A 23,415-nucleotide genomic window follows, 5' to 3' on the forward strand; every position below is an offset into this window, starting at 1 on the left:
AGTCGAAATCCCGCAGTCGGATATTTTGATGAAAAGCGTCTCTCATTCTCCGTCTCTTCCGCTTGGCCTGTCGCTTCTCCTTTTTCCGCCGTCTCGCACGATTATTTGCCCTCCACGATAACGTCCGGTTCGCCTGATAATTTTCACGTGACAGATTAGGTTCCCCACAAACATCTCTCGAGACGCGATAAGTGCGGCGCGCCGCCCGCGTCGCGGCAGCAGCTTTATCTGCGCGCTCACAAGTAAACCCCGGGGAACATCAGACGCCGATTTGTTTCCAATTTTTTATAGTTATTTTTAATGTCAAGATATAAGGAAACCTGTTATCATTTTTAACTTAAATTGATTGTTTCAATTTTTTCGAAATTTCTCAAATTTTTTGTTCATTCTTTTTTGTTCATTTCTTGTTCATTTTTTACCAGATTTTGACGTTAAATTGCTGGATAGTGAGCCGAAAGATTACCCAACGTCGAATGTAGCGTAAAACTGAACACTTTTTCAGCAATGACGTCAGCCATATTAGAACCGCCATTTTGAATTTTACAAAATGATTCTGATTCATAATCGGCGACATGTGTGTGCAAGTTTCAACAAATCAGATATATATATTTTTAAGAAATATTGCTTTAAATATGTATAAAATAATGTACTTGTGCAAAACTTGAAGAATTTCGAAAAAATTGAAAAAATTAATTTAAACTAAAAATGATAACAGATTCTTCATACTTGGACATAAAAAATAACTATAATAAAATTGGAAACAAATCGACGTTCTCCGAGGTTTACTTGCTAGAGGGTGACCCGAAAATATATCGCACGCGTGCATGATATATTAATCGTTTCACAAATGTCACGCACGCGCGAATATCCGGCAAAGTTGCGCGTAATGCTCTCCGGTCGGTCCGTCGCGAAGTGCGCCGCGAGGCGGAGGAACCCGCGAAAAAGAGTGCTCGCTCGTGCGGCTCCGACATGTCGCATTATGTAATATAACGTAAAGATGTTTGCCGCGTCGAATTGCCGCGTGTATAATCTCCACTTGGTTTATCACGAATTGCCGGACGGGAAAAGATGACGCGTGCGTGCCGAGTATAATTTGGTGGGCGTTACGATCCCGTAGACACACACGCACACACATACACACAGGGAGAGACCATGGGTATGATCGGCGGGGAGTCCGAGGCTACCCTGGAACGTTTCTCATCCTCTTGGACACGGACTCACCGGGGGGACCCCATTATCCTCAGCCCATAAACATTAAGCGGCGTCTCGCCGACGAATATCTGTTAAGAATACTATCGTGCCACCGTATTACAGCGGCGAGAGACAGACCGGCTTTCTTCCTCTCTCTCTCTCTCTCTCTCTCTCTCTCTCTCTCTCACTCTCTCTCTCTCTCTCTCTCTCTCTCCGGCAGATAACGGCCGGGACATTCACACCGGGCGTCACGCGAGTAAGACCTCGCGCGCTGCCGCGCCGGGTCGTTGTTGGCGTCTGCGCGTATGTTTGTGTAATCGAGACACGGCCACGTAGTCGTCTCTCTAATTATCGCGGCCACGTGAATACACGAAGCGACCGCTTTTCGAAAGTGATTTCGTCAGCTGTGACCTGCGCGCGACCGCTGACTCGACGACATTCCGCGCGGCCGCGCGACGAGTTGCCGCTGGGAAAAATACGGGCGACGCGAGCTCGGAGGCGAGCGGCCGACTTGTGCGCGAGTGAAACAACGTGTATTTACAGAGTTCAATGTAGACTACATTGCTCAGCGGCGGCGCAGGTTTGCACGCGAATTAATATATTTCCGTGTCCACAGCACGCGCGCGAGCGCGAACAATTGACCGGTTTATCGCGTCAAGTTGCACGAAAGATATTACAGCGAGCGGCGCGTAATAATATTTCGAAACATAATAACGATACATCACACACGAGCCGTTCGCTCGTAATGACGTGGCAAATACGGCGCGCTGTTGTACGTATTATGGAATCGCCACTTACTGAGCGCGAATTACTGAAAGTTAAAACGCATCCGCTCGCGCACGCTTCAGTAACCGTGCGACCGTTGTTGAATTCGCGTCGCAACTGCCGCTGTCGCCGGCCGATTCGCACGCTCGCTCGCATTCGAATTCCAGTAGATACCGCTCGACGAGCGCGCGAACCGGTCGTGCGGCCACTTTCGCCGGCCGTGATTTTCCTCGCCGCGGTGTTTTCGCCTCTGGCGCGAAGACGCCAGAGTAATCGCCTCGTCGTTCGATCGCGCGTCGGAGTCAACGGCGCAATCCGGGTGCAATAAGTGCAGCGCTTCGCGACGTTATGCGGACGCATGCCGGCGGGCGGCATTGTCGGTGTGCCAAGTTGGCGTTTGATAAAGCGCGCGCGCGCGCGATACGACGGGAGTACATCCGCGGTGACGCTTTGTCCGCGCGGCTGGACGTTGTCTCGCTCGGCTGGAGGTGCACCTTGGCACCTGACACCTACGGGCGAATCGCTGGCGGGAAAGACGTAAGGCGTAACCTCGAGGCGAATTAAGCGCGAATCAGCCGCATCGCACGCGAGTATTCTCCCGCGCGCGATCGTCCCGCCGCGACGCGCGGCGCCGCGAAATAATAGCTCGCTGTTGGCGCTAGGCGTTCGCGCTCGTGCGACGATATCGTCACTTCGTGACGGACAAAGCGTGTAACGCCTGTTATCGCCGGCGACGACGAGCGCAGCATATTCATTCAGCGGTCTTCGGCCAGCGAGGCAGCAAAATGTACGTTGGATGAACGAGCGAACACGACGCTCTTCTCTTCCCCGCTCGCACCGCATTCTGTAATCTCGCGTCGATAGCGGCACGACCGCTGCGCGCCGGCACGCGTCATCCGCGCCAAGATACTACGCCAAGAAGAGGAGGAATCTCTGTGTTGTCGTGCATACACGCCGTTTCCCTTCGTCAACATCAATTCGGTAGTCGGGCTCTCCGCCCGTTGGATGTGTCGGCGAGGGTGAAATCGAGCGTGAGAAGCAGTCGAAGATCGTATCGATCGCGCGGAGACAAGTGACGTCGGCGACGGCGTTTCGAGATGTGATACAGTCATCGGCGTCATCGAGTCGCATTAGCATCGAGATCGCATTGAATATCCTCAGGAGCAATGGGTAAGGAACGCATCCTCGTCTCTCTCTCTCTCTCTCTCTCTCCCTCTCTCCCTCTCTCCCTCCCTCTCTCTCTCTCTCTCTCTCTCTCTCTCTCTCTCTCTCTCTCTCTCTCTCTCTCGTCCTGCGGACGCTCCGCGCGGCTGCTCGAGCGCGTTGCCGTTCAACTCGCGAAACGCCTCGGCGATTGTGAACGCGACGCGAGAGGAGTTTATATTTTGGTCTCTCTCGTGTTGTCACCGCCCAATTATCAATCGTTCGCTTATCACTGTCGCATCGGTGACGTGTGAAGAGCACGTGCGTGACGCAAAAATTACGACGTAATTTGCTGCCGCGTAATTGGCTGTTTAGCAATTCGTCCAAAATTATTTTTGTCAGCGCGACTTGTATTTCAGTGTATTTCAGTGTGGACCATGTCACCGTGCGTGCGAGCGCGCGCGTTTCGAGCTGTAGACTTATGTATTTTGCGTGTGCCCGCGCGCGGCGAGCGCACTAAATGTCACTATTTTTTTTTCCCTTCTTCAATTTCGCGCACGAAAACATAAACAAATTGCAATTCGTTAGGTTAATGCGGATTAAACGGATAAACTATGCTCTGTTTTTAATACATGTTATTTCATGTGTACGTTATCATGGTTTTCCGAGTAATTATTGAGATAACGGTACGTGTATCCATTTCCAGCGCGTTACTAATTTATATTATCTGCACACACAGTTTAACGTGCGCGCGCGCGCGGTATCGCTAATGCATTGATCTATAGGCCAGCAACTCGCGAATATAAACACGTAGATCATTTTAAAATGCGCGAGCCGTAGAAGCGAGCGCGGTGCCTCGCCAACGATAATATTCCCCTCGTAACTTTTACGCGAAGGAAAATTTGCAGCGCGCTGGCGCAAGTACGAGCGGCATTCCAGACCCGAAAATCGCGCGACCTAACCGAACGCCATGCACCCTTCGCTCCTGATTCTGATCTTTAACTTTTTTCTCTCTCTTTTGCGATCGCGCGCGCTTTCAGCGGGCTACGTGCGTTTTCTGTTCGCCATAATGCTATGCATCGCGAACGCGATCATCTACGGGCTGAAGGTGAACCTCGCGACCGCCATCATCGGCATGGTGAAGAGGAAGCCCGGCGTGCCAGATTGGTCGGACGAATGTCCGGAGTTCGAGCCCGACACGAGCGAAGTCACCGACATCGACGGCCCGTTCGACTGGTCGTCGAAGGAGCAAGGTCTCGTCGTTAGTATGTACTTCGCTGGATATCTCGTTGGGATGTTTCCATCGGGATACTGCGCGGATCGGTGAGTGCGATTAATTTCTGTTTATGCGCTTTCTTCGTCGGAGATATCTCGCGGCTCATCTGAGATAGTATTTTTCTTCTCCCGCCTCGCGGCGGGACGTCTAATTGAGTCGAAATAGATAACCGAGGCCTTCCGCAACATCGATAATAAACAATCTCGATCCAGTTATTTATAATAATTATTTTTATTACTATTATTTATTTTATTATAACATTATTAATAATATTATTACAGTCGTGTGTCACAGTTATATTATATTTCTGTTTCAACGTGACAATTGATTCACCCGCGGATATTATCCCGCAGGAAAATGTGCCTCTCGGCAAATTCTGAGTTTTCTTCTCGTGCAGATTCCACACGAAGACGGTGTTGCTGTTCTGCGTGTTGGGAAACGCGCTGCTAACGATCTTGGTGCCGGTCGCTGCGAACGCGCTGAGCGCGCTCTACACCGTGAGATTTTTGACCGGCGTGGTGAGCGCGGCGAATCTACCGATAGTGAACGTCCTCGTGGGGAAATGGGTCATCTACGAGGAGAAGAGCATGTGGGTCGGCATCATATACGCCGGCACGTCGCTCGGCACGGTGATATCCATTCTCACCTCGGGCATGATATTGAATTTCATGGGCTGGGAGGCGATCTTCTACATTCACGGGATACTGCCGTTGATTTGGTGCGTTGTCTTCTATATATTTTTCGAGGACTCGCCGGAGGAGCAAAAGTACATCACGGAGGAGGAGAGGTCGCTCATCGTCAACTCGTACGGCCACCGCTCGCCCGGCACCAGGAAGATGAAGATTCCTTGGAAAAGCATCTTCACGTCGGTGCCGTTCTGGGCTCTGATCGCCACCAACACCTTGGGCAACTTCTGCTGGTACTTCCTGCTCACTCAAATGCCGCTCTACATGAACAAGATATTGCGGTTCGACGTGAAGTCGGTAAGCGACGATGATGATGATGATGACGACAAGACGCACGCGTGGGCGATCGTCTCGTCGATACCCGTCCCGTTTCGCAGACGCGAGTTTACGCGCGCGCACTTCGATAAAAGTTGCATATATTAATTGACGTCGAGGAGAAAAGTGTAACGAGTAAAATTATATTTCATGCGCGTGCGTTCCACGAGAAATAATTATTTCGTTCCCGCGGGGTGTTTTCTCTCTCTCTCTCTCTCTCTCTCTCTCTCTCTGTGTGTGTGTGTCTCTCTCCTCTCTGCGTGACCCACATTCATACGAAATAGGTTTCAACTTTCCTGCACGAATCGTTCGTAATCTATTTTGCAGAATGCTATTATTACTTGCACGCCGTACTTCATAAATGCCTTCACTAATCCTCTCCTGGGAAAAATGTTGGACTGGGGACGGCAGAAGGGAATTTGGACTCAGACCATTGCCCGTAAAATCGCGGTGTTCGTAAGTACGTGTTTAAAATAGAGTTTATCATATGTCTCTCTCTCTCTCTCTCTCTCTCTCTCTCTCTCTCTCTCTCTCTCTCTCTCTCTCTCTCTCTCTCTCTCTCTCTCTCTCTCTCTCTCTCCCTCTCTCTCTCCCTCTCTCTCTCTCTCTCTCTCTCTCTCTCTCTCTCTCTCTCTCTCTCACTCGCGGCTCGGGGATACAAATCGTAGAAATATTGCGCATCGAGCGACTCCGTAAACAACGGCACTTTTGTCGACGGGTGCATCGGTGTAAGCGTACTCATATCCCTTTAATTAGTTCCTCCAATTAACCAGAGGAGCTTTCGCGCTGCTCGCTTTTCTACAGTTAACGAATCTGGTTCAAACAGAGATAAGGCGGTTTTTTAGATCAATACCCGCGGCAGTAGCAGCAGCGGATATGATAAGCGTATTCGGAATAAACCCCGGGCCGACGCGATTTACATGTCAGATAAATAAAGATGAGGTATTGTTTGCAAATTCTTTGCGTGCGCGCTACGCTTTCAATTCCCGCCGCCATCTCGGCGAGTGTCTAAAATCAATGCGACATACTTACCGCCGTTACAATCGCCGTTGGCCATCGCGATTCTTTTGCGCTTGAGATATCAACCTTTATCTTATATTATAAAAGCTCGTGTTTCTTTTATCTCGGTGCACTATAAATATATTATAAAAATTTACGTTCCACCTTCTCCCGGGAGGTACTTTTACATTTATGACGTCTCGTATATATTTCATATGCAGGGTGTTCCATTTTAAGCAACACATGAAGATCTTTTAAACTAAGTGAAATGTTGAGATTCCATGTCAGGTGACTTCGCCTCGGATTTTTAAATGGAAAGACATTGTCTCTTATATGTTGCGTAAAAATATTCGCAACCTCGAAGAAGTAGGATCTCGATATCTCGGTTTAAGAGTTGTCTAGTGTGCTGACGAGTAAGACACTCTGTACACACACACACAAATACACACAATTCATGTTATTGTGTATGTATGTTATTTGTTCCTTTGCCACCAGGTTCTATACCGCCTAGCATCTTCCTGATCATAATCGCGTACATTGGCTGCGCTCGCGTGACGTCTACCGTCCTGCTGACTCTCAGCATAGTGGTCTGCGGCGCTATATTCGTCGGCCACCTTTGTAATCAGAACGATCTGGCCCCGAATTACGCAGGAATTCTCATGGGCATTACAAACACGCCGGGCACGATCTCGGCCTTTATCCTGCCACCGATAGTCGGCGCCCTCGTGGAGGAAGGAGTGAGTGAAGAAAAAAGAAAACGTTCTCTCTTCCCTTTTCTTTCTCCCTTTTCTTCTCTCTCTCTCTCTCTCTCTCTCTCTCTCTCTCTCTCTCTTCCCCTCCCTGCCTCCCTCTCTCCCTCCCTCCTCTCGCCAGCGTTAATAACACGAAGGCGAGAAGTATCCCGGCTAAGAACGAGAACGTGATCGCCAATTTCTTGAATTCTTAATAAGCCGCGCACGGAGTGCGCCGCTTTTCTCAAGTTTTACGAACAGTGGAACGGCCTTAAGCCGATAAGAAAGTTAAGCTAATATTTTCCCTAAGAGGCACTGCATTCTAATCGCGCGCGATCAGCCGAGAAATTAACTTTATTGCAGTATTAAGATGACACTCTCGATGTCGTGTTATTACACTCTGCCGTCGAAATATTCGTACTTTATTTACCGCAAAAGTATCAAATCTCGGAATACATTTTAAGGCGAGTTTGGCCACAGTAGGAAAATGGCATTCTCACGCTCTCGCGCTCGCCTGATTGTCTTTTTAACGTGATAATATTTTTGTGCTGCTAACAATTCTACATATATGTGTGTGTGTGTGTGTGCGTGTGCGTGCGCGTGCGCGTGCGTATCTGTTTCCACAGCACACTATGGCGCGTTGGAGGTACGTCTTCTGGATCACCGTCATCGCTCAAGTGCTCGGCTTCTTGATATTTGTGACCTTCGGGTCCGCAAAAATTCAAGAGTGGAATTACGCGGCGCCAGACGTGGAGAATTGGGACACTGAGGAGCAGCAACGAGGGCCGCGTCAAGAGGAAACCAAGACATGATCTAGGAAATTACTTTAGCCAAGAGTAGTTCGTATCAGAGGATTTCAACGATATGCACGTCTCTTTTTTCCTTTCTTTTTTTCTAACGCGAATCCCGTAGCGCATGCTACGCAAACAGGTAGTTGTTATCTCCGATGATTTATCATTCTTTATCTATCACTCCGCGTACGATGTCATTATGTTATTATGCACAGGAGACGCCTTGTGACCTTCGCGATGTGCGCGACTTTGTACGCCTAGTTAATTTTGTGCATTTTATATATATTTTTATATAACGACGCCGGCCATCTTGGACGAATCTATTAAGATTTACTCTTGATATTTTCTTAGCGTGTCGCCATCTTGGCGCACTTTTAGACACGTGTTTATACACACGCATATTTGCAATATATATTTCGAAACCGTTTCGAATCTTTTTACCTAAAACGCGTTTTGCGCGAGATATTACAAGTGCCATTGTACGAACCGCCTTATACGGGCGACAATTTCGCCAAATCTCGGTAGCGGCAGATTTTGATAGAAAAATCCGGGAAATAAAGGACACGATGTGTAATTTCATTCAACGCCTGTTGAATTGTCTTCGACGAGTTTAGGAGGCGAGAGGAAATTCTTCGCTCAAGCAGAGAAGTACGCCAAACCGCGGGGAAGAAATGCGCGAAGTGTGAGTCACCTTGCGCCGCTCGTCTAACGTCGTGACATTTCGAAGCTCGAGACGACTCTTAATGACGGGCGACCAATTAGGTAGCGGCCACCTAGTGGAAAATTTGTTTTTATCCCAATTAGATCGCGACGTGGCAACTGCCCGTCAACGCGCGACGGATCGGAGAAGAAAGCACGACGACGACGGAAGCAGCGCTGACGGCGAAAGGCTCGCGCCGCCATCAGTGGGGAATATTTACGACAGTTGAGATATTGCGTTTGTAATCTATTTCCAGCCTATAAGCGCTCGTTTCGACGATGCCGTGACGGAAGACGAGAACGGCAACCGTTACTCTCGGCGCGCGCTAAGTCATTTCCTCTTTCCTTAAAATATTACCGACAACCGCGATAGGAGGATGTGCGATTCTCAGTGAGGGAGTGTCGAGACCCTCTTTCACTTTCCCTCGGAAGTTCTTTGAAAATTTCATTGAGAGGAAATACGAAGGAACGAAGGGCCGAGGCAGAGAGGGAAGAGGACGAGACGCGCGTATTGTACGCGCATTCGACGGCACGTCAGATTTCATCCGAGTCTCGCGGAATACGGTGTAGAGCAGTATCGAGAGGGATTAAAAGAATCGAGAGGTACATTCAGGGGACAAGCGAAGAGATCCGAAAGGAGGAGACCTCGGGAAGAACAAGGCGCACACAGCGTCGTCGGATAAGACGCGTTTTATCAGGTCGTTAGCTCAATTGCCTCGGACCCGTTAACCCTGAAAAATTAGTGCCTCCTGGCGAAGAGAGGCGAGAGAGCGTAAAAGACAAGGGGACCGTTTGAACTTAATATTCTAGCGAGCTTCCTTTCAGGGATGGGCCGAGCCAGCGAGGGGCGAGCGAGCGAGCGAGCGAGCGAGCGAGCAAGTGCTCGCGCGTGAAGCTGCTCTCCTCCTCCTCCTCGTCGTGTTTACTAATTCATGAGATGAATAACTTAAGGATAAGCGTTCACGGTATGAATAATGCTTGTTCGTCTTCTTAACCCCTTGAACAGGTGACCCATTCCTACCACCGACGTGTGGCAAGAGCGCAAGCGCAGTCCGAGCGATCCGTCGCTCGATCACCGCCGACAACGTGGGAAAGCACCTGCCGCGCTCGATCACGCAGCGGGCGCGTCGCGCGGATCGCGCCGCTTCGGATTTTCCTTCGGGGAGAGCAGCGTTCCGCTCGGCATTCCCGGCTGATATCTCCGCCGGCAGGTATCTCATTGCGATCCGATGCGCGCGCGGCGCCGGCATTGCGTCGCAATTGTGTTTCGGATAATTCCGCCGCTCGGATTCGGCCGTTTTCCGCGTTTCCGTGCGTTACTTCAGGTTTACACGGTAGCATGATGCGGGCGCTAGTTTCACGTTACCTAGTATTAACTCGGGGTAGAGAGAGAGAGAGAGAGAGAGAGAGAGAGAGAGAGAGAGAGAGAGAGCCAGCCGAAAATTTACCAGATTCATTCATCGCGACGCGCTCGAAGCGACCAAGAGTCGCGTTACGCTTTGTTGCGAGACGATTCAAACGCGAGCTAAGCAGCGCGTCAAGTCGCCGCGATTGGCAGCCTGCGCTGTTGACAGGCCTGCGCAATTAACCAATCACAACGGGGGCTGAAGCAACGATACAGAAGAGATATCGGCCATTTACCAAAAGGTAAAAGTCCTTGCGTTTTTTTTTTGTTTTCTGATCCCTCGCTTGCAGATGCGGTGTTCTATTTTCGGCGTGCTGCCACTTCGACTCGTGTCGCAAGATTATCAGCAACCTATCGGCTATCGGTCGAGAGAAGTATATACATATAGATAAGAATATACAAGAACGGTAATTATGTATTGGTCAATCGGCCGTATTTTTTTATCAGGAGTATTTTTTTATGAGGCGCCCATAATTTTTTATCAGGAACAAACGCGTTCTCAAAGCTCGTCTCGCAAAGCTGAGTACGCAATCGCGCGCGCCGTATTTCAACTCGCAGCTAGCAGCGGAGCTCGTGTGCGCCGATATAACCCGGGGATTCGATGTCAATTAATAAATATATATAGTCCAATATAAATATATATATATATATACATACATATATATATATATCCCCGAGAGAAGATTAATCGGCGCCCACACGAAGCGGAGGCCAGAAAGAGAGGCCGGCGCCGCTGAAAAATCCCCAGCGTTTCCGAGTTATCTGTCAAAACGGCAATTAATCAAGCCGTAATTATAAGTTCCGAGGATCTTTCGTCGGGCCGTCGTCTCGTTTGCTTAGAAGCACGTAGCCCGTAGTCGCGGGTCGCCCGACAGGGGCGGTTAATCAATCCTGGAGCTCGTTACAGTCGAGCGCGCCGGTACTTGAAGTGGCGTTAACGCATCCGGAGCGCCACTAAAATGTCAGGAATTGTTAATCTACCCCGGCGAGAGAGAGAGAGAGAGAGAGAGAGAGAGAGAGAGAGAGCGAGTGAGCAAGCGGGCATACACACACTCGCACGCACGTTCAACGCACACGCTGATAACACGTCGCCGGCGCACACCCCCTCGGACGGGGTTGCTACGAATAAACCCTTACTTTCCAGCTTCTGCCCTCCTCGACCTCTTGCCACCCTTGCACGGCGGCTACGAGCTCTCTCGCTCTCTTCCCGGGAACCTTCGGGAGACATTCGCCGCCAAGCAGCACCAGACCGCACCGTTATTACTAGCGATAAATCGCCACCTTTAATAAGAGCTCGCGCGCGCGCGCGCGACGTACCAGACGGAAGCCAGAAACGACGACGACGACGACGACGACGACGACGACGACGACGACGACGACGACGACAACGACGACGATGGCGATGGCGATAGCGACGACGACGATGGCGAAAGAATGGTGAATTTAAGGCTCGAATAGCAGCAGAGAGTACACTCTATTCAAACGATATCCGCTTGATTTTAGCGAACTTCTCACAGCGAAGGTCGGCCAAGCTGTCCGGAGCGGCCAGTCGGCTCGCCTGCTCCTTTTATTACGCGTCTTCTCCCCCCGATGGCGCGAGTGCGATTGGATTCCCGACATCTCGCGCGATGAACATCTCCGACGAGAGTAGGCGCGCGCGCGCCGGGGCGGCGTAACGGAAATTTATCGCATCCACGCCACGAGATAATATTGTGACGCCTATCTGCGCGCCATATAAACGTCGGCGTGGAGTTTTCGGCGTTTGATCCGCTCGGCCACGATACGCTGATGATTTATTGCCGTGCGCTTTGATTGACGTTGTAACAAGATAGCAAGCGTATTTCACGTGTGGAGCCGCGCTTTAATCCTTTCTCCGTCCTTGACGTCGGCGTTGCGCGCGACGTCACGTTGCGCCCCGCCACCGGACGCCGGGATTTTATATCTTGCTGCGTCAATGAGTATTTATCGCGGCGCCTCTCGCACCGAACACTTCGCCAACATTTGCCGCGAAATGGACTGCGTGCGCCAGCAGGATTCGAACCCGCGACCGCCGCAAAGGGCTCCTACGACTTCATGGAGTAAATATCGACCATTTCCATATTTCCTTTTATTTCATAAACGAGAATATAATAAATAATATAATGCAAATGCAGTATAATGTAATAATTGTGTGTATATTGGAGCTTTTATAGACATTACTTAAAGCTCTTATGTGCATATCCAAATAGAACGCACGTAGAGACGTAGAGAGTAATGAATTATTTAGGAATATAATGATTTGATATATTTCTAATTAATGCTTATTTCTTACATCCATGATTGATGTAAACATCAAGTAATGCCCGCAAAAGCTTCCTAAAAACCCGTACATATATTTCAATTATATTGTATATAGTGCATACCTTATATTGTATTATATTAAGGATATATTAACTTTAATTTTATATTAATATCATATATATATATATATATCATTATGTACTCTATATATATATATATAACTATCATTATTACTTTTTCATATTCTATCGTAATATATTGTATAATATTGTACAATTATGTTGCATATTTAAGCAAAAAGAAAAATAAATATACTCGGCTACACATAATATTCTTGTTCCATTGAAATTTCCATCAATTCCTAAAAACTTCCACTTCCTTACCTCTTCGTTCATTATATTCTCCTGTTACGAAAACATAGAATCAGGAAAATATGAATTTTTAAATTTCCCGCCAGAAATTCGGAATACCTCTTCGCTTATTATATTCTCCTAATAGGAAAACGCAAAATGAGAAAATTTGCAAATTCTCATTTTGCATTTTCGTATTAGGAGAATATGATGAACGAAAAGGTATTTCAAGTTTCTGGCGAGAATTTAAAAATTCACATTTTCTTGATTTTTCGTTTTTGTATCAAGAAAATATAATGAGCGAAGAGGTATCCTGAATTTCTGGCGGGGAATTTAAAGATTCACATTTTACCGGTTTTGCGTTTTCGTATCAGGAGAATATAATGAGCGAAGAGGTATTCCGAATTTCTGGCGGGGAATTTAAAAATTCACATTTTCTCGATTTTGCGTTTTCGTATCAAGAAAATATAATAAGCGAAGAGGTATCTAGAATTTCTGGCGGGAAATTTAAAGACTCGCTTTTCCCAGTTTTGCGTTTTCGTATCAGGAGAATATAATGAGTGAAAAGGTATCCCGAATTTCTGGCGGGAAATTTAAAGATTCGCTTTTCCCAGTTTTGTGTTTTCGTATCAGGAGAATATAATGAGCGATGAGGTATTCCGAATTTCTGGCGGGGAATTTAAAAATTCACATTTTACCGGTTTTGCGTTTTCGTATCAGGAGAATATAATAAGCGAAGAGGTATTCCGAATTTCTGGTGGGGAATTTAAAAATTCACATTTTCTCGATTTTGCATTTTCGCATCAAGAAAATATAATGAGCGAAGAGGTATCTAGAATTTCTGGCGGGAAATTTAAAGATTCGCTTTTCCCAGTTTTGCGTTTTCGTATCAGGAGAATATAATGAGCGAAGAGGTATTCCGAATTTCTGGCAGGAAATTAAAAAATTCGCTTTTCCCGATTTTGCGTTTTCGTATCAGAAGAATATAATGAGTGAAAAGGTATCCCGAATTTCTGGCGGGAAATTTAAAAATTCACTTTTTCCGATTTTGCGTTTTCGTATCAGGAGAATATAATGAGTGAAGAGGTATCCCGAATTTCTGGCGGGAAATTTAAAACCTCACTTTACCCGATTTTGCGTTTTCGTATCAGGAGAATATAATGAGCGAAGAGGTATTCCGAATTTCTGGCGGGGAATTTAAAAACTTACTTTATCCGATTTTCCGTTTTCGTATCAGGAGAATATAATGAATGAAGAGATATCGCAAAATTGGCGGGAATGTGAAAAGTTTTAAATCTTTTTGGTTTAGATATAAGGAATGTGTAATAAGTGGAATGATAATGGTATCAATAAAAATATTCTGTTAATATTTAAATGATCTTTTATTTAATTATTTTTTAATACAACATATGCTATTGTATATAAGATACATATAAATATAACTTTACAATACAATGTTACTATGTATTATGAAAAAATTCAACGCATAATGAAAGTATATATACGTATGTGTTTGTATGTGTGTGTGTATGTGTGTATGTGTATAAATTAGTGTGTGTAAATTAGAATCTTATAAAATATCTTATTGAAATCTTATAAAATTTTGTATTTTACAAAACAATTTTATAAAAACGCATGATATAAATATGTAAAATAAGTACAATATAAAATAAAATAATATATAATATAAATTATAAAAGGAAATTGGGTTAAACTAGAAAAAAGTCACGGTCGGTTCTACTCACTTTACAGTATAATATTACAATGTACATGTAACTATACAATATGAAAAGATAATGCAACGCATAATAATGTATGTGTGTGTGTGTGTGTGTGTATAAATTAGAATTTTATAAAAAACGCGTATAATGTATAAATAAATCGTTGAAAAAGGTTGAGTTGAACTGTAAAAATGACGGTGATCGGTGATAAGAAGTTGTACTGTGCTCTTGAGTCTAGTAAGAATCGGGGGCGTGGGTTCCAAAGGAAGACAACAGGAGCGAAATCTGTAATTATAGATTTCAATAGTATATATTACCTCACACTTACCGCGTAAAATTCGCGATCGGCTGGACGAGCATCGATCGGCCGACTGACTGACGAAAGTAAGCACGCGCGTTGTAACAACGATGAAACCGAAGAGCGCAGTCTCAGAGCGAGCCTCGGCTTTAAAAAGCACCCCATCGCGAGGACCCTCCGGCCGCGCAATATTCAGTCGTTTAAGCCCCCTCGCTAAGTGTCACGTGCCCGCACTCGACGCGCGCGCTCACGTGCGTCTCTGTGCGCTCATTTCGGACGCTCCGAATTTAATCGCAGTTGAGACTTACTTCGGCCATCGTGCCTAAGCGCGAGCATTCGTATGTATCCCGATGCCGGCCGCGACGATGTTGCTTCTATCGGCGCTCGTGCGAATTGCCGGCAAGCAAGCCGAGGCGAGCGAGCCGAGAGCAGGAGAGGACGCCGGGTGCGCCGAATTTTCGCGCGTCTTCGTCAATTCGCTCCGATCGCAAACACAAAAAACTCGCCGTCACGGCCGCGCCCTTGCCGAGGCCGTCGGCGCGCGAGTGGCGCCGAGTCGAAAGACTTCATCGGCGACGCTTCTTATTCGCGGCCTCCCTCTCCGTGCGTCCCTCTCTGACGATTTTACGTTGGGTATATCGAAATTCCCTTACGTGAACGGGATGCGGCATTAGCGAAGAAACGATTGCACGTCCGCACGGACGTGAGCTGGGTCACCGGGGGGAGCCCCGTAGGGCTGGCGCTTGTTGGAGCGGCAACTCGCCGCGGTTCTCGGCGGTGTAGCTCGAAGGGGGTAGGGTGGCTTGGCTGTAGTCAAGATTATTTCCTCACGGCGCGGCGCAACGCTCGGGCTATGGCAGTGTATACCGCGGGCTGTATTCCGCTAAAGAACTCGATACGCCAGCGCGTTGCCGGAGGGGGGATAACGCGAATCGGGCAAGCTCGAAACTCGGTCACCCCGTTTCCAATTGACCGGCTTCCTCCTCCTTCTCCTCTCTCTCTCTCTCTCTCTCTCTCTCTCTCTCTCTCTCTCTCTCGCTCTCTCGCTCTCTCACTCTCTCGCTTTCTCGCGGCGTAGCCCGCAGTCTGACTGCATTGTACGAACTTCCTGCAGATTTTAGCTGTCACCGCGTTTCATATTTTAACGGGCCGGCTAGCGGCAGCCATTGAGCCAGCCGGCCGGCCGGTATCGGTTCAGGACGCGGATGCGAAAGCGGGCCGGCAGTCGGCCTTGTATAAATATGTATATGCGAAGGTATAGGGCCACGAGCGAAAGCGCGCGGACCTATGTCATGCCGGAGCGAGCACGTTGCAGCTTCGCGGATTCATGACGAGGGGCTTCAGAAGAGAGACCGCTTAATCGGCGGCCGTTGCTGCTGCATCGGATTTTGATTAGCGCGGCCACGTCACGTTCGTCCGTTCGTTTGTCGACGGATAAAAAAATGCATCGCACACGCCACGGCGCATTAACTCATACACGACCGCATTCGCTTGCGTACACACACACGCACACACACACACACATACACACACACACACACATACGTACGCTCACTCCTGTGCACAGCCAGCCTCCGGCCGGCGCGTGTTTCGCGCTTGCCCGCTCGTCGGGCTCTGCCGATTTTTCATCCGCGTCGTAATCGCGCGTTCTAAAACCACAGAGCGTCGCTCGTTGATCGTTCGAATGACGCTGCTTGATCAGCCGTTGACCGACCGAAGCAGCCCGCTGCGCCTTCTCGCGCCTTCGCCGCCTCTCGGTATTGCTTCTTTGTGCCAGAGGATTCTCCGCATTCCGTTCAAGCAGAGCGCCCTCGGCACGCTGACTCACTGCTTTTCGAATTTCTCGAGAGCAGCATTACACATTACACACAAGAGACGCGTGTGTGCGGTCGAGAAAACAGCCGCAGTCGCGCGATCGTGTTTCGTGATTCGCGCCGGCGCGGCGGAGAGACGCATTCGTTTGCGAATGCTCCGAAAATCTTCAAGATGGACAGCTACCTGTATTCAGAGTGCGGCCGCTTCTCTCTTCCTCTCTCTTTCTTTCTCTCTCTCTCTCTCTCTCTCTCTCTCTCTCTCTCTCTCTCTCTCTCTCTCTCTCTCTCTCTCGCAAGACTGTCCGGTAATCCGAGTTAACCGATCGGACTAGCCGAAGGGTAGCGGCCGATCTTTCTCGCGACGACGCAAACTTGGCGGCCGCGGGGAGGAACAGCTTGTAACTCGTAATTTAATCATATCTTCGCACGCCCCTCGAGCGACAGAGAGTCGACGCGCGAGGGCTCCCTTCGTTTTCAGGCCGGGCCGTATAGAGCCGGCAAAGAGCTCGGGGTTATTAGGTGCGTTCATTGTTGCGCGTTCGTACTTTATTGTTGTTTCAATTACGTTTGAGAGAGATGGTGCACCCTTTCAACTCGCGCGCGCGCGCCAATTTCTCCTCCTTCTCTCCGTGTGCCGCTGTTATTCTCTCTCTCTCTCTCTCTCTCTCTCTCTCTCTCTCTCACCCCGCTCGCTCACCCGTCCTTTCGACCACCCTACGAATCGCGCCCTTCTCCGCGCCCAAACTCGCGTCCTTCTGCGCCGCCATCCCCCCCCTCTCTCTCTGTCTTTCTCTCTCTTCCGCTTCACCCTTCGCCCCCTCCACCCACCGAGCCCCGTCGAAAGCCGTCAGCATATTGCGCATGCATAATTTAACGTGTTCAAACAAATAACAAAGTTTTCGCATGCTGATGAGAACGCCACCGCGTCCGGATTTCGACTGCCACCGACTGGCAGTGACATATTTTCATTTGACACGCGGAGACGGGGGCGAGCTTGACTAGCGTCCGAGGAATTCCGCAAATTCTGCGCGGCATGATTGATCTTTTTTTCGTTTTTTTTTTCTCTTTTTCACGCTCAAACGCGCCGGGCCATGAATACTCGGAAATAGCCCGTGAAAAATAACAGGCCCAACAACGAGTGACGGCTCAATGCGAGGTAAACGCGCAACTTCTCGCCGCGTCTGAGGGAGAGAGAGAGAGAGAGAGAGAGAGAGTGTGTGTGTGTATGTGTGTGTGTGTGTGAGTGAGTCGAATCTTCAGATCTTCCAACTTGCAATGCGGATGAGAGGAAAGACCGAGGGGAACGGAGCGAGGAGAGGCGAGAGAGAGCGAGCGAGAGAGAGAGAGAAAGAGAGAGAGCTAGTTATATACGCGTGTCTTCGGCTTACGTATAGTTAGCCGTTAAAATTTATGGATCACATCGGCTACGTTGATACACTCTGTATCGCGCTCGCGTTCGACACGTGGCGAAGACAAATTGCGCCGGTCATTACGGCTGAAATTTTTACACCTTCCTCGGAGCGTTGTGAAATCGCACTTCGATCCTATCTATCATCCGTCGCTCCGCGTGTCGTCCGCCTCGAAGTCCCGTGCCGATAAATCTCTCTCGTCGGGATTAATAATCAGCCGGGCGATTAAAACGCTCGTCGCGCTCTCGTCAAGTGCGATACGAAGAAAGGAACGACGCGCGCGCGAAAGGGACGGCGGCTTGATTGCTCCGAGTCGATGATCATTTGAATACCACGTGCGGTCTCACGCGCGCGATACAATCCGAGTGCCGAAGGTGGCAGGAAGATCCTCGAGTTTTACGGGGCATAATTACAGAGGCCTTCGAGTCCGGCTATTGTTTCCGGTCGACGGGAGTGTACTTCCGGTCGAGTGACGGCGATAACCATTTACGGACCTCGCGTGATCGTTGAGGTCTCTCTCTCTCTCTCTCTTCCTTTTTCAACCATCAGCCGCAGAAGACATACGGGGTGTGCCGTAAAAAGCTGGCGCGACTCCGGCGAGTATCTCGGCTCGCGTGTTGCGCGAAAGACAAAACACAGCCGATAAAGCACAGCGGCCCTCGGCGATACGCGACTCCGGCATTTACCTCGAATACATTAGTGAGGAGGAACGGAGGACGGGGGGGAGGGGGAGGGGGAGATGTCGATGGAATAAAAAGGAAAGGCGGATAGGCGCGGATTTTATATCCGTTCGGAGGAAAGGAAACGGAGGGTGGTGATTCAGCCTTCGGGAGGGCGCGTGTCTAGCGACGTCTACGTCTACGCTAATCCCGTTGCCGTTCCGTAATCGTCGGGATCGCGCGCTTAAAGAGTTCCCATTGCCGCGCGCGCGCGCCGACCGTGCAGCACGTGAGCCCGGCGCAATACGCTTTTATCGCGCGATACCTCGTGGATAAACACACGTAATGTTATTTTAAAGACCATTGTAAAAGCGCCCGACGCGCGATAACAATCGCCCTGGCTGGCTGTTCGTGGCTGCGAATACGTAATTCAGACTTTGCGCGCGCGCGCGGTGACGCGGAAACGAAGAAGAGAAATCTTACCGATCGCTCCGCGACGTAACTTCAACTCGTCGAGCAACTCCTCGACGGACGACCCCACCGCCGCGCCGCCGCGCTTTGCCCCCGCTTGCAGATCCGCGAAGGTGATGAAGTTTACGGTAAACGCGCGACATGCCGGCGGACGCGGCAATTATTTACGTTATTTCCGCGCGCGAGCGCGATGCGATCTCGCGGGCGCGGCTTATAAACTCATCGCTCGCGACTTGGCTCTATCCCCTTTAATGGGAAAGCGTGTCTCAGCGTTGCACGTTCAGTTGACTAAAGCGTTATTAACTTCCAAAGTAAACTCACTCTTTTCTCCTCGTGGCACACTTCGTATATAGCCGGAGCGTTACATAATGCTCGATGAAAAGCTAAGCTCCGTACACGTAAAGCGCGCCGCGTACGTGTGCAAGTGCCACGCGGCATTTGCCAGTCCGGCACTGGCAGTTTGCCTTTGCATACCGCGGTCTCACTCCAAGTATGAATAATAATGACCCTGGATATGTGAATTACGAGACGATTATCCGCGACGAGGGTGGGCCCTCCCGGAGGGCCCGGCGGAGGGAGGACGGTTATTGCGCTATAACGCGCAGCGCGCTGTCGCCGGGAAATCGATTCCACGGACTCGGAATAATAATAGCGATAGCGACAGATATATTTTCCTTATCCCCCCCCTCCATCACGTCATCTCACCTGATGTACACGCCGTATACATCTATTATCCTATACATTTAACAGATGAACCGGCATCGACACTGTGAGGAAGAATAAAGTGAGTGTCTCTCTCTCTCTCTCTCTCCCTCTCTCTCTCTCTCTCTCTCTCTCTCTCTCTCTCTCTCTCTCTACGGCTAACTGCTTTAATAGAATATTTTTAAGAGTTTTAATACGCACATTAAACGACTCTAATTCGTTAATACGGAATAAAGTTGGACAAGATGATAAAGTGAATGTAGTTAGAAGTTGTAACAATCTTACGTTACCGAGATTCAGCTAACTTAAATTGATTTCGAATATCAAGAGCAAGATAATAATAAACTGCGCGTAGAGTATCATCGTTCTCCCCCCTCCGCGGAGCGGATATTTTTTTTTGCAATAACTGAGCTGCGACCCTTTAGTACGACGCTTCACCGCGAGTACGCGCGGCGCCACCTGACGGACCAACCCCTTCCGAGCAGAAGGGAAAATTTCTTAAGGGTGAGACGCGAATGTCGGCTTTTTGACTGCGTGACGAGGAATCAGCCTATTTCTCTATAATCTCTTTGTGCGCAATGATGAGATTACGACTAGCAAGTTTTTTCGCGTGTTTATAAAAAAAGGATTTACATGTGTATAAATCGTCTACCGACGGACTCGCGTTTGACGCAGCATTTTCACGCCTTGCGCAACGCAATTCCAACGCATCGACAACCTAGATCCCTCGTTGTTACCTCGGCGAGTTTCGCATGCAGATTGACATAAAGCGTACGTATACGCGTCGAGTTATAACTCGCACGAGGTACACGCGGATAAAGGAGGAGCCGTTTCACTCCGAAGGTGAGAATATTTTACCTCGATAATCCGACTTAGCTGTCTGAAAATATGCTTCCATTTAGCAGCGTGAGAAAAATTCCGTACTTGTCGTGTCGTCCTTGGACAACGCGAGCGCGGAAATGTACGGCGCAAGTGCGAGTACGTGAACGTACACTCTCTCGCAGGAAGAATATTCGAGATATAAAAAAATATTTATACAAAACGAACTTTACGACGTATAATAATGTCTGTGATATAATATATGTGCGACAACACTTGTGTCGTGTAAAAATTGCAGTATATTTTATTATAATGTGCACGTATGAAAACACGTATGCTATAATAATATACATATCAGTGAATACATATATATATATATATATATATATATATATATTAGTATAACGAGGAATTGTGTTATCACGATTCACCGAGTAAATCTTTCGCTTTTTAAACATCTCTTCTGCCGATAAGGCCGATTGAAAAAATTTCAATTTTCTTCGTCGCCCTGCGATAATGTCGCAGTTCAATAATTCCTCGACACAAAAACCGCCGCGTCGTTGTTGCATGTCCCGTCTTCCCGGCGTATATCCTCGAACACGAGCTGTTCGAGAGAAAGAGAGAGAGAGAGAGAGAGAGAGAGAGAGAGAGAGAGAGAGAGGGAGAGAGAGGGAGAGAGAGAGAGAGAGAGAGAGACACGTATGCATCTTGCGTTCCGCTGTATATCTGTCGCGCACCGTCCGGTTACCAATTGTTTAAGTTTCGTGCACTCGTCGTGCTCGGAAGGATAGGAAGTCCGGACAAAGGATCCGCGTGATGGTATCCCCTCGCTGTGATTTGTCAAAAACATTCCTCAACCGAATACGTACCGCTTTCCCGACTACGTGATGAGTACGCAGCGCGGTATGCCTCTCGCTTCGTTTAAACGAATGCCAGACGGCGGATTACGCGCGCACGCGAATTGAAAAGAACGATCCGAAAAGCGACAACGGACGCTGTTTGTACGATTAATTTGCCGGCGAAATAATATCAACGGGTTTCATGAGGCTACTTTTCAAGCGCACTTTTTACAAAGCCCTCCCTTCATGGAGCTTTTATTAGGATGCGTTTTTTCTGTTTTTCCTTTTTTTTTTTGTTTTACGGTAATTACTATACCCGAGATTTCCGTATCACTCAAATATATGTTAAAGCTCGGAGTTATATATTTTTCGCCGGCAGGTTTAAGCGTGCTTTTAATCATTCCATTTGGCATAATTTTCTACGAGTCAGCTATTACGGAGATATTTTCCGCATGACGAGTGCATGAATGTTGCGCTTCGCTGCTGTATTTTTCATGTTATACCGCCCGTGACGTGCGTTTCAACTCGTGTCGTTACTCGAAACGTTTAAGGAAGATTATCCGACGGCGCGTTAGGATTTTATGGCAACGCTGTAACATCGTAATCATTGGAGATACCTGCTTTGCCATTGAGCCAGGTTTCGGCGTAAAGTATCGCGGCGGCTCGTTAAACACACTCTTTAATCCCGTCCACGTACTCGCCATTAGTCGAAAATGCACCTTTCAAAATGGTCGTATAACTCTTATCCTCTTGCGGCCGTGGATTCCTCCTCGATAAATCGGCCGTCAATGCACGTAACGCATTCCAACGTGATTACGTGAAAGAAAGAGGCGGAGGGGGGGGGAAGAGAGAGAGAGAGGGGGGAAAAGAAAGAGAGAAAAAGAGAACGGTCTATAAACGTAACGATAAAAATAAACAAGAGTTAAAACACAAGTCGAACGAATCGAGACGTTAAGTCTGACGAAAACTTAATCTTTAATAATTCCATTAAGGTTCGGCTTTAATGTCTCAAATAATTTAGTTGTTTAAGCGAAAAGTGATCTTGAGCTTTTAATGAATTTATTATTTCACCGACATTTAATTTATTTAACAATTACGCGATTATAACGAAAAAAATGAGAGGAATAGAGAGAGAGAGAGAGAGAGAGAGAGAGAGATGGGGCGGATGACCCGGTGATTAAAAAATCAAATTACTTTCAGATAATGCAATATATAATTTGCTTAAAATATATATTATATATCTCTTTCTCTCTCTTCCTCTCTCATATGATGTATAATTTATAAAATACATACACGTACATATATCACATTTTATGCAACAGTTTCAAAGCGTTCCGTCGATATTCCCGCTCGCTTGCTTTATGAGCAATCATGTGAATGAAAATTATATGTTTATAAATCCCCATGTAGGTCAGCGCGTGTTTTTCACGTTAGCGTTACATGACAATTTCCGCGTGTATCGGGATGTCGCGAAACAAGAATTAACGGAGAGAGAGAGAGCGGCGTTATCAGAATCTAATGTCGCGCAAATATTGATTGGCAAATACGAGCGTTTATTACGAGGAGATTGCGCGAAATCTGTGCCGACGTCTTTTTTCCTCTCTTCTCTCTTTTGTAATTTTTCATGTTTCACCCCTTCGTTTCCATTGAACACGCCGGGGAACGGTATTTCGGTGGAAAATATTTCGAGCGAAACTCGCGAAATTGTCATTCCTCATAACCGGACTTGGTGAATCTGGCGTGGTTATTTGCCGTTCCTAACATAGTTAAAATTGTCCGTAGAATACAAAGTGTTCTCATCCATTCGGCAACAATCTTCTATGTAGGTCGCGCCTGAGAATCGTCTTTTAATTAACTCGCTTTTGAAATTAACGCGGGAAGGAAGGTTGCGCCCCGGGTGGACGCAAAACAATGCCGGCGACGAGTCAAAGATAAGCAGTAAACAAGAGCGGAATGAGAACACATAGAAAACTATTTGTTTCTTTCAATACAATGAGCCGACAGAACAGGAGGACGCAATCTACACTCTCCCGCGTTAATCTCACGAGAAGA

General features: G+C 48.0%; 2 protein-coding genes across 3 annotated transcripts in view; one reads left to right on the forward strand and one right to left on the reverse strand.

The window, feature by feature from the left end:
* Ten-m (teneurin transmembrane protein Ten-m) overlaps positions 1-23,415 on the reverse strand; it is a 787,615-nt gene that overhangs the window by 630,689 nt on the left and 133,511 nt on the right. The window lies entirely within an intron of this gene.
* LOC105188898 (sialin) lies at positions 1,415-8,481 on the forward strand. Of its 2 annotated transcripts, XM_025303703.1 has the most exons (7): positions 1,415-1,771; positions 2,703-3,126; positions 4,140-4,422; positions 4,773-5,358; positions 5,704-5,836; positions 6,871-7,112; positions 7,733-8,481. In XM_025303703.1, exons 2-7 carry the CDS (start codon positions 3,123-3,125, stop codon positions 7,916-7,918), a joined length of 1,434 nt encoding a protein of 477 aa, XP_025159488.1. In that variant the 5' UTR covers positions 1,415-1,771; positions 2,703-3,122; the 3' UTR covers positions 7,919-8,481. The 2 variants fall into 2 exon arrangements, with proteins under 2 accessions (XP_025159488.1, XP_011148901.1); XM_011150599.3 differs by lacking the exon at positions 1,415-1,771 and having other exon boundaries at positions 1,808-3,126.

Source organism: Harpegnathos saltator, unplaced genomic scaffold (genome assembly GCF_003227715.2).
Source record: "Harpegnathos saltator strain DR-91 unplaced genomic scaffold, Hsal_v8.6 scaffold562, whole genome shotgun sequence".
NCBI lineage: Eukaryota > Metazoa > Arthropoda > Insecta > Hymenoptera > Formicidae > Harpegnathos > Harpegnathos saltator.

Excerpts from the sequence above, each read along its gene's own strand:
- LOC105188898 (XM_025303703.1), top strand. Across the intron at positions 5,837-6,870 it reads TAAAATCGCGGTGTTCGTAA|GTTCTATACCGCCTAGCATC; the intron begins GTACGTGTTTAA and ends CTTTGCCACCAG. Across the intron at positions 7,113-7,732 it reads GCGCCCTCGTGGAGGAAGGA|CACACTATGGCGCGTTGGAG; the intron begins GTGAGTGAAGAA and ends CTGTTTCCACAG.